The 13,687-nt window shown below is 47.5% G+C and overlaps 1 protein-coding gene across 1 annotated transcript in view; it reads right to left on the bottom strand.

The window, feature by feature from the left end:
- Positions 1-13,228, bottom strand: part of EMILIN2 (elastin microfibril interfacer 2) — a 36,830-nt gene extending 23,602 nt beyond the window's left edge. Inside the window, exons 1-2 of the mRNA XM_070942362.1 lie at positions 13,113-13,228; positions 1,973-2,095 (exon numbers count right to left, since the gene is read on the bottom strand). Coding sequence (XP_070798463.1) covers positions 1,973-2,095; positions 13,113-13,228 — 239 coding nt within the window. The remainder of the gene's footprint in view (positions 1-1,972; positions 2,096-13,112) is intronic.
- Between the last annotated feature and the right edge of the window lie 459 nt (positions 13,229-13,687).

The raw sequence follows: 13,687 nt of genomic DNA, 5'->3' as shown, positions 1-13,687 counted from the left end.
TTAAATAAAGTTTAAATACTTAACATTTTCTGTCTTTCTTTATATCTTAGTTACACACCCAATGCAACTAAGAAGCTAGAATATATTTTTAAAAATCATTCCTGGTTCATTCTGGTACATTCTGGTACTTCATCCAACAACATTTTCTTGTGCTTATTTTAAATATTGGGCTATTTGAATGCATTATTAAAAATGATATAATTTTTCATCTAAAAAGGCAGGCATAGGTTAGAGATTGATGCATACGTAATACTGTTTGTTCACATGTAACCCTAAGTGATGACTTATCCAAGTTTGTTCATGTAAGGTAACATCTTAGCCTCAGATATTTCTCCCTCCCCTTCTTTCCCTTTTATAAACTAAAAAGAAACAGGAGAGTTTAATTTCCACTTCTGAGTATCTAGCTTTACATTGTTTCAACCCAGTCAACAGAAAGTTTCTTTTAAGTGGTACTGATTATGGAAAAAATAATCTACAGAGAAAAAGACACAAAGGGGGGGGGGAAACACCACAGAGCCTTTAGGGAAACAGTGTATAATATATACCCTTCTTACATTTTTTTAGAATACTTGAGTTGTAGTTGGACACATATTTTCGTAAGAACTCGAGGTGAAAATGCACCTATGGTGAGAATCATGGGATTCATCAAGCATAGCTGACACTATTGTGCCAGGAGGCAGTTAGAGAGGCACTTGCAGATGAGAAGCAGAGAGAAGACAGTTAACCTTTCCTCCCTATCTTTTCCCAGGAACAACTCAGACACTTTGCCTTGTTTGGCAAACAAATCCCCACATTCCTAATTAGAAGAAAGGCAACTGACATAAAGAAAAGACAGAGGGATCCTGCGCCTTCCATTCTTCATACTGCCACTTCCCTTGTCAGCAACAAGCTAGTTGCAATCACATTTGCAATTCTGCTGTCACTTTAGATATAATTTTATATTTGAAATTCAGAATAACAAAAATTGGGTTTGAGAGATTGAGAGGCAGACCAACACTATGTACATTGCTCTTGGCATTGAAACAGTGGGATTTACTTGCTAGACTTTGTCAAATATGGGAATAAAGTATCTTCTTGGTACTTCTCAGTTTGAGAACAAAGTAATGGAATGGTTTCTGGTACCATATTTCAAGGAAGATCCACTTGGACAGATGCAATGGCACCCACAGGATTATTCTGATGAAAACAATACCATGAAGTTTCATTATACGTTCTTCCTCTTTTGAGCATGTGCTGTGACACATGCAAAAAAGGGGGTGAGGCTTGTGTTATTATACTGTTCACATCAGACAGACACCCCTCCCCAAATGGCTAGCTGCTGGCCAGATGGCTAGCTAAGATTTCTATTTTAACAACTCCTTCAATGGCTTTCTGGTTTGTATTTCATAAAAGTGTAACTCTTTACATCCCAAAATGTGTATTTCTGGATGTCAGGACAACACACATTTCAAAAACAGATTCAAAATTATGAGTACATTTTGGCTTCATCCCAATTATTTCAAAGACTGCTGCTGATTTACAGCAAACTTTATGATTGCTCAGGATGCCTACAACCTTGAAATGAAAAACATCTAAGACAAAGAATTAACAAAGAATTCACCAACAAGCATACACACAGATTGAACAGTAGACTGAACAAAACTCCAGGTACTAATTGTGCTAACTCTGATTAAAGTATTATAAAAAAACCCTCTTATCTGATATTAAGTCTTAAATTAGTTATGTAATTATAATATTTTTGCAATTTCCTTCTGTTCTGAATAACGTAACAATAAATTGTTGCATGATTTATTGAAGAAGAGTCAACTTTTCTAATTAGCTTCAGCTGTCTTGGACTATAATATAAATATTTTATGCTGTAGCTTCACTTTAAAAAATGGTACAGATCCACAGGATATGCTGCATATATACTGCTTTGCTGAAAAAGATAATCAGATATTTTCCCATTCTAGATTGAGGTATTCTTACTTACATGGGAGCATGAGGGCAGGGTTCTTGGTTCCAAAGACATACATACTGAACTTGAACAAAGCTTTCGGTGCCATCCAGCACAGAGCAGCTCACATTCTTGTTCACTACATAGGCACACCAGTTTCTGTAGAGAGGGCGAGAACAGAAAAGGCAGGCATTAGAATAATAATATTGTAATATACAATATACAATAATATTAAAATAGTTTAATATTATTAAGCCAGGGGTGAAATCCAGCAGGTTCTGGAGAACCGGTGGTGGAAATTTTGAGTAGTTCGGAGAACTGGTAGCAGAAATTTTGAGTAGTTCAGAGAACTGGCAAATACCACCTCTGGCTGGCCCCAGAGTGGGGTGGGAATGGAGATTTTGCAATATCCTTCCCCCAGGAGTGGGGAGGGAATGAGGATTTTGCAGTATCCTTCCTCTGCCATGCCCACCAAGCCACACCAGGCCCACCAAACCATGCCCACAGAACCGGTAGTAAAAAAAAAATTGGATTTCACCATTGTATTAAGCGGTTTGTCTAAAACAAATATGGAATATTGGTCCAATGTTTTACCCAAGAGATAATTAAAGTAGAGGAGCAATTATTTTCTTCCACTTCCTACCACTGGCCCAACACACGAGGAACACCAAAGATCTTGTAGCAGAAGCTCTAGCACATGTGTTCTTTCTAGATGCAAATATAGAAGTTAAATAAAATGCAGCAGTGTAGAGAATAAGAGAATGTATGAGGATAACAGCTAATTTCTATGTATGTCTACTCAGATGCAAGACTGAGCTGTATTCCCAGATAAGTAGATACAGGATCTGTTTTTGTATTTTGAGATCTGGAGACAGAAATCCCTCATTCCAAAATGCGAAAGAGACAGAATTCATAGACATTGTGTTAAATCGTAATATGGTTTTACTTAAGGACTAACGTATTATATAATGCAAGATTTATGTTTTATAAGCTATAGCTGATTATCAATGGGGCAAACAATGTCTGTGGGGGTGAGAACAGGTGGAGTAGTAATGATACAAATGCATTATGATGCAAACTCTGCATGCAGAACAACTGTAAGAAACTAAATGAAAGAAGGCAAATGTTTTAAATACCTAAATCGGATATCAATATCTTTGCTTACTGTTTTTGCTTGTTGGAATTAAATTTTCCTCATTCTAATAGAATTCTGTTTTTTTAAAAGAGTAATTATTGCCAGCTGTGTGGAATTTTGCTTAATGAAATTTTGAAACAATCAAGTACAATAAAAAAACTAAGTATCAAGCTACTCTCAATAACAATACAGCCTGGCCCACATTAAAAATGAAAATCTGTTGCCTGCTCTCAAGAGAAAGTATATATCTACTCAAACACATAACACACAAACACAATAAATCAATAAATAAATATTTTGAATATATAGCAGGAAGAGGAAACTTGAGAGTTCACAAGGTTGATGCTATATGGAACAAAACTGTGACTGAATCTAGATCAGGGGTGCTATTCAGCAGGTTCTGGAGAACCGGTAGCGGAAATTTTGAGTAGTTCAGAGAACCGGCAAATACCACCTCTGGCTGACCCCAGAGTAGGGTGGGAATGGAGATTTTGTAGTATCCTTCCCCTGCCACGCCCACCAGAACCGGTAGTAAAAAAAATTGAATTCCACCACTGATCTAGATGTTCTGCTTTGGGTACCATGAAGCTTCCTCCCAGAAGGAACAAAGAAAATTACACATTTGGTGACTTCCTGAAAGAGAGACTACCCAAAAATCTCAGCCCAATTGGAATACCATTTAAAAGGACCAAGTGGAATATAAGTTTCTATTGAAATCATAACTTCAGATGTCAACACTATCCAGATGGAATGACAAAAATGTGATAAAATGAAAGTGTAAAGAACACTTAATGAAGTGATCTAAAGCAGTGTACACAGACTTGGTGTCTTTATATGCCTAAAAACTCCTTAATTCTTAGCCAAACAGGATGAGGATTATGGAAGCTATAGTTTCACATCTGGAGAATACCAAAATGTGGAACATATACATTTTCATGATACTATGAGATATTAGCAAAACAAAGGAACCCAATAAACTATGGCTTCTTCATTTAAGCATACATAGATAAAAGATATCTTAGTGTACAGTATAACTGTGTATTTTTTAATCTTATACATCTGCAGTGTGTCATTTCCAACTGCTTTACCCTCACTCTACAACTCCCACTAGCAAGAGGCATTCTATTCTACTCAGGACTTTTCCCTGTTTGCATGTAACCATGGCAGGAAGATGCTCCGACACTCTTTATTCTGCTATTTTATGCCTATTACAAAAGAAGAGCCCTGGTGGTGCAGCGGTTAGAATACAGTATTATAGGCAAACTCTGCCCACCACCTGGAGTTCAATCCTGATGGGGCACTCAGCACTTTCATCCTTCTGAGGTTGATAAAATGAGGATCCATATTGTTAGAGGCAATATGATGACTTGGTAAACTGCTCAAGGAGTGCTACAAAGCACTATGGGATGGTTTATAAGCCTAAATGCTATTGCTAATTAGTAAGACCATGTCTAGCACTCTGCATAGAAAGAATAGGCAAAAACAGACAAGAGTTTTGCTGCCCTAAAACTACCTATACTTGTTTCATCTGAGAATAGATACTTGCTGGAATTGTATTGTAACTTTTATTTTATTTATAATGAATACTATTAGAGCTCTTGGATTCTTTTTCCTTGATTGTTTCCAGTCCAGACTGTAAAGAAGGAATAACAGTATTACAGAGTTGGAAGGGACTTTGGAGCAGAGGAAGGATACTGCAAAATCTCCATTCCCACTCCATTCTGGGGCCAGGCAGAGGTGGTATTTGCCGGTTCTCCGAACTACTCAAAATTTCCGGTGCCGGTTCTCCGAATTGCTCAAAATTTCTGCTACTGGTTCTCCAGAACCTGTCAGAACCTGCTGGATTTCATCCCTGCTTTGGAAGTCTTATAGTCCAACCAACTGCTCAAGCAGGAAACCCTATACCATTTCAGATAAATGGTTGTCCAATCTCCTCTTTAAAAACTCCAGTGTTGGAGCACCCACAACTTCTGGAGGCAAGTTGTTCCACTTATTAATTGTTCTGTCAGGAAATTTCTCTTTGGTTCTAGGTTGATCCTCTCCTCAATTAGTTTCCATCCATTGCTTCTTGTCCTGCCTTCAGGTATTTTGGAGAAAAGGCTGACCCCCTCTTCTTTCTGGCAGCCCCTCAAATATTGGAACACTATCATATCACCCCTAGTCCTTCTTTTCATTACTCTTACCCAATTCCTGCAACTGTTGTTTTATCATTCAGTCCCCTCATCTTTGTTGGTCTTTCTAGAGCATGGGTCCTCAAACTACGGCCTGCGGAACACCATGAGGTTGCCCCGCCCACATCACCCTGCCTACCCTTCAGCAGAGCGCACGACTTGCCTTTGGGAGACCTGTGGGCTGGAACCAAAAGATAAGCTCAACAATTTTAGCCTGAAGAATGCTTGTGGAGGTGGAAAAATGGCCCGTTGTTGGCCAAAAAAATGAGCCATTTTCTGGTTTTAGCCTGTAGAATGCTTGTGGAGGTGGGGGGTTGGGAGGGGGTGAAAGGAGGCAAAAAACCAGGCAAAAACTGCCCGTTTTTCATCTTCCCTGCCTCCACACGATAGAGATAGACACACACAGAGAGAGAGACAGAAAGAGAGAGAGAGAGAGAAAAAAACACAGAGAGAGAGAGAGACAGAAAGAGAGAGGGAGGGAGAGAAGGAAAGAGAGAGGGAAAGAGAAAGAAAGAGAGAAAGAAAAAGAAAGAGAGAAAGAGAATGAAAGAGAGAGAAAGAGGGGGGGGAGAGGGAGAGAGACAAAGAAAGAGAGACAGAGCGACAAAAAGAGAGAGGGAGAGAGAGGGAGAGAGAAGGAGAGGGAGAGAGAAGGAGAGAGAGAAAGAAAGAGAGACAGACAGACAGAGAGACAGAAAGAGAGAGAGGGAGAGAGACAAAGAAAGAGAGACAGAGAGAGAGAGAGAGAAAGGAAGAAAGAGAGAGAAAGAATGAAAGAGAGAAAGAGGGGGAGAGAGAAAGAGAGAGAAGGAGAGAGAGCGGGAGACAAAGAAAGAGAGACAGAGCAACAGAGAAACAGAAAGAGGGGGAGAGAGAAAGGGAGAGAGAGTGGGAGAGAGACAAAGAGGGAGACAGGCAGAGAGAGAAAGAGAGAAAGAAAGAAAGGGAGAAAGAGAAAGAATGAAAGAGAGAGAGAGAGAAAGAGAGAGAGGGAGAGAGAAGGAGAGGGAGAGAGAGAGAGGGAGACAAAGAAAGAGAGACAGACAGACAGAGAGACAGAAAGAGAGGGAGAGAGATAAAGGGGGAGAGAGTGGGAGAGAGACAAAGAAGGAGACAGACAGACAGAGAGAAAGCGAGAGAGAGAGAGAGAAAGAAAGAGAAGGAGAGAGAGAGAGAGAAAGAGGTGGGAGAGAGAAAGAGAGACAGGGAGAGAGAAGGAGAGAGAGAGAAAGAGAGAGGGAGGGAGACAAAGAAAGATAGAGATAGAAAGAGAGAGGGGGAGAGAGAGGGAGAGAGAAGGAGGGGGAGAGATGGGCGAGAGACAAAGAAAGAGACAGAGAGACAGAGAGAAAGAGAGAGGGAGAGAGAGAGAGGGAGAGAGACAAAGAAAGAGAGAAAAAAGAAAAAGAGGGAGAGAGAGAGAGAAGGAAAGAGAGAGACAAAGAGTTAGAGAGAGACAGAGAGAGACTTCTCAAGCTCCTTGGGGCTTAGAAGAATTGCTGCAAAACTGAGTTTCCTGAAGTGGACCACTAGACTCCTAAACAATTGAAAAAATGATCTAGTAAAAAGAAAAGGCAACCAAAAGAGCAACATGCAAACAAAAGCAAATAAAACACCCCCAAGAGCAAAACAAGTTAAAATTTGTGTGCATTGTTCAATGGACTGTTAAATTGGCCACACCCATCCAGTCACATGACCTAGACACACCCACCCAGTCACATGACCACACCCTCCCAGCCGATCTGGCCCCCCAACAGTCTGAGGGACCGTGAATTGGCCCCGTTTAAAAAGTTTGAGGAGCCCTGCCTTAGGGAGATAGGGATCGTAATCAGACTTTATTTTATATGGCAGTTTTCTGCCAGCTCAAAGATTTATTTATTTATTTATTTATTTAATTAAATTTTTATACCGCCCTTCTCCAAAATAGGACTCAGGGCGGTGCACAGCCAAGGTAAAAACAAGACATATATACAAACATGGTGAATCTAAAAAACTATTTAAAATAATTAAATGTTTTGGCCAAATTAAAACCATTTCCAATTTAAAATCAATTTAAAAATTAAAAAATTTGGTCAAGCCAGCCCAGCTTGTTGGAATAAATAGGTTTTTAGGGCCCGACGAAAAATCCGGAGGTCTGTTATTATGCGTAATTCTGGGGGGAGGGTGTTCCAGAGGGTAGGCGCCACCACAGAGAAGGCTCTCCCCCTGGGGGTCGCCAGCCGACATTGCCTGGCGGACGGCACCCTGAGGAGGCCCACTCTGTGTGAGCGTACTGGCCGGTGGGAGGCTATTGGTGGCAGAAGGCGGTCTCGTAAGTACCCCGGCCCTAAGCCATGGAGCGCTTTAAAGGTGGTCACCAACACCTTGAAGCGCACCCGGAAGACCACCGGGAGCCAGTGCAGCTCGCGCAGGAGAGGTGTCACGTGGGAGCGCCTCGTCGCCCCCATGATCCCCCGCGCGGCCGCGTTCTGGACCAGCTGGAGCCTCCGGGTGCACCCCAGGGGGAGCCCCATGTAGAGAGCGTTGCAGTAGTCCAGGCGGGAGGTGACGAGTGCCTGAGTGACTGTGCGTAGGGAGTCCCGATCTAGAAAGGGACGCAACTGGCGTATCAGGCGAACCTGATAAAAAGCCCCCCTGGCCACGGCCGTCAAATGATCTTCCAAGGACAGCCGTGCGTCCAGGAGGACGCCCAAGTTGCGAGCCCTCTCCGTGGGGGCGAGTGATTCACCCCCAATAGTCAGCGATGGCGTCAGCTGGCTATATCGGGACGCCGGGAGCCACAGCCACTCGGTCTTGGAGGGGTTGAGTTGGAGCCTGTTTCTCCCCATCCAGGCCCGCACGGCCTCCAGGCACTGGGACAACACTTCAAGGGCATCATTGGGGTGGCCTGGGGTGGAGATATACAGCTGGGTGTCATCAGCGTATTGATGGAACTCCACCCCGAAGCCACGGATGATCTCACCCAGCGGCTTTACATAAATGTTGAACAGAAGGGGCGAGAGTACCGACCCTTGTGGCACCCCACAAGCAAGGTGCCTCGGGGTCGACCGCTGCCCCCCTGTCAACACAGATTGCGACCGGTCGGAGAGGTAGGAGGAGAACCACCGCAAAACGGTGCCTCCCACCCCCAACCCCGCCAACCGGTGCAACATGATACCATGGTCGATGGTATCAAAAGCCGCTGAGAGGTCTAACAGGACCAGGATAGAGGAATGACCCCTATCCCGGGCCCTCCAGAGATCATCCACCAATGCGACCAATGCCGTTTCCGTGCTGTGCCCAGGCCGGAAGCCGGACTGGAGCGGGTCTAGATAGACAGCTTCATCCAGGTACCGGGGAAGCTGTTGCGCCACCACACTCTCAACAACCTTCGCAACGAAGCGAAGGTTGGAGACTGGACGATAGTTAGCCAAAACAGCCGGATCCAGAGAGGGCTTCTTGAGGAGGGGCCTCACCACCGCTTCTTTCAAAGCGGCCGGCAGGACCCCCTCACCCAAAGAAGCGTTAACAATCATCTGGAGCCAGCCTCGCGTCACCTCCCGGGAGGCCAGTACCAACCAGGAGGGACACGGGTCCAATAAACATGTGGTCGCGTTCAGCCGTCCCAGGATCCTGTCCATGTCCTCGGGAGTCACAGGATCGAACTCCCCCCAGATAACACTCTCAAGACCTGCCTCAGTCATCCCGTCCGGACATACCCAGTCAGAGGCCAGCCCTTCTCGAATCTGAGCGATTTTGTCATACAGATATTGCACAAAATCCTCAGCTCGACCCTGCAAGGGGTCATCCCGCACTTCCAGATGGAGGAGGGAGCGGGTCACCCTAAACAGGGCGGCTGGGCGATTATCTGATGACGCGATAAGAGCGGCAAAATAGCTAGTTTTCGCCGCTTTTATCGCCACTAGGTAGGTCTTAATATGAGACCTCACCCGTGTTCGGTCAGATTCGGAGCGGCTGGTCCTCCAGCTACTCTCCAGGCGTCTTTTCCGGCGCTTCATCTCTCTAAGCTCCTCGGAGAACCAAGGAGCTAGGTGAGTTCGGTGCCGGGTCAGAGGCCGCAAAGGCACGACTCGGTCCAAGGCCCCGGCAGCCGCACTGTCCCAGGCGGCCACCAGGTCTTCCGCCGAGTCATGAGCCAGAATCTCAGGAAATGGCCCAAGCTCCATCTGGAACCTGTCAGGGTCCATCAGGTGCCTGGGGCGGAACCACCTTGTCGGTCCCGCCTCCCTGCGGCAGGGTGCAGCGGTTAGAAAGTCCAGTCGAAGGAGCGAGTGGTCAGACCATGACAAGGGTTCGATGACTATATCCCCTATATCAAGGCCACTCAACCACTGACCAGAGACAAAAACTAAGTCCAGAGTGTGTCCCCCTGTGTGAGTGGGGTCATGAATTAACTGAGTAAGGTCCATGGCCGTCATGGAAGCCATGAACTCTCGAGCCACCTCAGACGTTTCACCGATGGATGGCAGGTTAAAGTCCCCCATGATGGCAAATCTGGGGGTAGCCACCGCCACCTCGGCTATAACGTTAAGGAGCTCGGGCAGGGCCGTTGCCACGTGGCAGGGAGCCAGGTACGTGACCAACAAGCCCATCTGTACTCCATGACCCCACTTCACAAAGAGGGACTCACATCCGGCTATCTGTGGAACAGTGGTCTCCCTTGGATCTAGACCTTCCTTTATAATAACCGCCACCCCCCCCGCCCCTGCCCTGAGCCCTCGGTTGATGAAATGCACGGAAGCCTGGTGGGCATATATCCACGAGGGGGACTCCCCCCTCATGGCCCAACCAGGTCTCCGTAATGCCCGCCAGGTCCGCCTCCCCCTCCTGAATAAGATCGTGAATGAGGGGGGCTTTATTAACAACGGACCTGGCATTGCACAGCATCAGCCGGAGGCTCTGGCCCTGAGAATCTGGACAGCCTGGGGAACAAGAAAAGCATTGGGGGCCGGAGTGCGCAATCGCTCTAAGATAGCGAGTGCGCATTCCCCGCACATGATATGGTCCCCAGCTTCCGCCATATCTGCCCCTCCCACTCACTATGCTGATGGAACAACCCTCTTCAAATCGAACTCCAACCCCCTCCCCGACCTCCGGTTCTGCGTCCCTAGTGTCGCAGCCCTTCGCTAAGGCTGGTCTTGAACCCAGTGGATTTCCCCCAGAACCCACCCTAATCCCCCCCGAACCCCTTAAAATTTTTGTTAAAAACCCACTAAGAAACCCACTTAAAAAACCCCTCAAACTCTTCTTAGCCGCATGCCATCTCTCGGGGCTCCAACGCCCGTCATCAAGATAGGCCCTCGATAACGAAGAGGGCCAAGCCTGCGAGAGGGGGGAGTCTCGCAGGGCACGAAGGTCATTCCCCGAATACATCAACGTCAAGGGAGGTGATAATTCATGGCCAATAGCCAGGGGCCAATTTGATGTTAACACAGTCAGAAGGAGTGGAATGCCAGATTTCAATAGAGTTCCATTGGAGCATGTGAGACCTCAGTGCCCTCTCACGGCAATGGCGGGAGTAAAATGCTGTTTCGATCCGGCAGGGGTGACCCAGCCCCCCTCTCACGGCGGCTGGTCAACCACGATCGTCCAGAAGGCCGGAATTGAGACAGTAGTTATAGACCCACTCCACCACGACTTGAATCCCCAGATGTAAACCTCCATTCAATGGAGGGAAAGAATGGGATCAGGTCAGTCCACAAAGTCCAAGCAGGCTCAAATAGCGGAGATCATAACCGTCATTACCTCCGGGGAGGTCAAGATGGCACCTAGACCTGGAGATGAATTGTTCAGCAGGCATACCCAGCATGGCATCACCACATACAGGGGGGGGGAGAGCAAAAAGGAGAGCAGAGGCAACAAACTCCATAGGGGGAAAACCCCTCAGTCATAGTCCAGCTCTCCCCTACCCCTCCCAGATCTTCTTTGCAGCCATGCTGCTTGCCTCGCCCAACCTCGCCCAGCCTCCATAAGTCCACATGGAGGCCTCTGGGATGACCGAGGGGCCAAAACAACGCCCCACGGTCGCCCAGGAGATCCAAAACGGCCAGTGAGCGGCTGCCAACCTCTCCGACGCTCCCACGCACCAAACTATGGCGGCTTCTTTCTTGTCCCGGCGGCCGCCATTTCCACGCCGCCAGCATCGCCGTCGCCGCCGCTGCCAGCCTCCCCGTCCCTACCTCGCCCCCCCCTCCGCCCCTAGCACATGTCCAGGGCGGATTGGGTTGGCGAGGATCCCAGCGAGGGTGCTGCATCGCCGCCGCCGCGGCGCCGGCGCCGTCATCCTGGCTCTGCCGCCTTCGCAAAGAAAATCCGCCGCCGCCCTCCTCCTTCGGGCCGCTCTCGCCGTCCTACGGTCTCCGCAAGCCTCAAGGACACTCTAAGAGGCCGGAGACCCCTCAACAGAGAGCCCCAACACTCCTCCAGCTGGGCCAGGGCTGCAGCGGTCGAAATTCAGCCCTCCAGAGGCCCCCTGGAGCCATACTCACCCCCCCGAGGATCACCCGGATCACAGGGAAGCTGCCATCTTGCGCATGCGCAGAAGATGAATTGATAGCACTGCAGTCTGACTATGGGGAACTTTCCTCAGCCACTGCTGAGGACAAGCGACCTCTCATGTTCCAGACCATCACTTACTCCATAGGTCTTTATCAGAAAACAACTATGTTATTAAGTGCCCCATCAGCATTGCAATGCTGCCTTGCAGCTGAAGGCAGAGATAGTTAAGATCAGTCTGGTAGTATTCATAGGCTATAGAAACAGCAGAGAATATTCTTTTGCTGTCAGAAATAATAATCTCCAACTACAAAGAAGCACAACCTGGAGTTAAGACATCCCGTAGAGAATTAATGACTACCGGATTGTGTGCTCAAGGATGCATACGCCGCATTCATTGCAATTGGTTCAACTCTTGTTCCTTTTTTTGTTAGCTACTAGGGCTAAAATCATTTGTCCAAAATGTTTCGGCCTGCCATAGATTGGTATGGCACTCTTATTGGGATTAAATTGTACATAAATTCATTGGACTGCCATCTGTCAATCAATAATCCTAACCTTAAGTCATTTGTCAGAGATGGGGGGGGAAGCTGTCAAAATAAGCAGAAGTAACCAACTGGCACTGGAAATCACTGGCAGGCGAACTTTTTTGTGCCCGCTAAAAAGGAACAAGAGCTCTAAATTCATTCAATCAGAGGCAGGATGCCCTACCAACATACAAAAGGAAGAAATGAATCACAAAATAGACGTTGTAGAAGGAACCCGCCAATTCAAGTCCCACACTTTTCTATTTAGTTGGCCCTGGGAGACTCCTGGAAGGAAAAATCAGGCACATGTGAACTCAGCCTAAGTTCTTTCAGAAAGTGGCAACTCCAGCAGGCCCTGCTTCCCAGCCCAGAAGGTGTTAACTGACCCCACTGATCAGGGAAGAGCTTCCCAAGGCTCGCCAGTCCACCCATTCCCCGTTTTGCCACCAGGCCACCATTTGCTCCAACTGGCCCATTCCCCATTTTGCCACCATTTGCTCCAACTGGCCGGTTGGAGAATCTGAGTTTGAGTACCTCAAACCCGCCTCCGACCTCGTCTCTTCCGAGCTGTCAACACCAGGGAGAAAAAGCCGGGATTCGGCGCCTATCCAAGAGACGGGGACTCCACCCAGGAGATTTGGGGTTTTTAAATTATTCACACGGCAGCATTACAAATGGCAGGAGAATAATATATGTATATATATATATAAAGCCACGAAACTCTCTGTACGGGGCCGTGAGGGAGACCCGAAATGCGCAAAATAGTTTCCCCCCCCCCCCCAGGGCCGGAGAAAGAAAGGTGGATTTGGGGAGAAGCTGGGTCGCGCGAGTGAGAGAGAGAGTCTTACTTATTTCTGGCGCCCGAACGACCCGGACCCGAGTAGGGGGAGACCAGGCTGAGGCAGCCCCCGAGAGACAAGACCAGCGCCACCACGCAGCCGAAGGGCTTCGCGAGCAGCTCCATTTCCGCCCGAACCGGCGCGCCACCAGCTCACTAGACTCGCGTGGGAGGCGACGAGGCGTGAAGACGAAGAGCCGCTGTGGTGGGATTCGCCTTCCTGCTGGGTGCTTCGCCGCTTCTTACACGCCTTTTTTCTTCTCCCGCCAGTTTTTTTTTTTTTTCCTTCCCCACACTTCACTTCGGGTTGCCTTCGCTTCAGTTCTCCCGTTGAGTTTTTCTACCGGCGCAAGAAATCCCACCGACTCCCCCTCCGGCTCGCTCGCTTCTTTCCTTCTTCTTCTTCCAAAGTTTCCGCCCTCCGGTTCGCACATCCTACCCGAAGGATGGCTAGCCTCCCTCTCCTCCTCCTCCTCCTCCTCCTCTCCCCGCCTTCCCCGCTTTTCTTCTCTGACCAAACAGCGTGCAACTCTTTCTCATTCTTGCTAAGGAGCAAGGCACAAATTGCTCTCGGCGGAGAGCGTG

The sequence above is a fragment of the Pituophis catenifer genome, unplaced genomic scaffold (assembly GCF_029215685.1).
Source record: "Pituophis catenifer annectens isolate HBS135680 unplaced genomic scaffold, rPitCat1.0.hap2 SCAF_3, whole genome shotgun sequence".
Classification (NCBI taxonomy): Eukaryota; Metazoa; Chordata; class Lepidosauria; order Squamata; family Colubridae; genus Pituophis; species Pituophis catenifer.
This window is presented reverse-complemented; position numbering and strand designations above follow the sequence as displayed.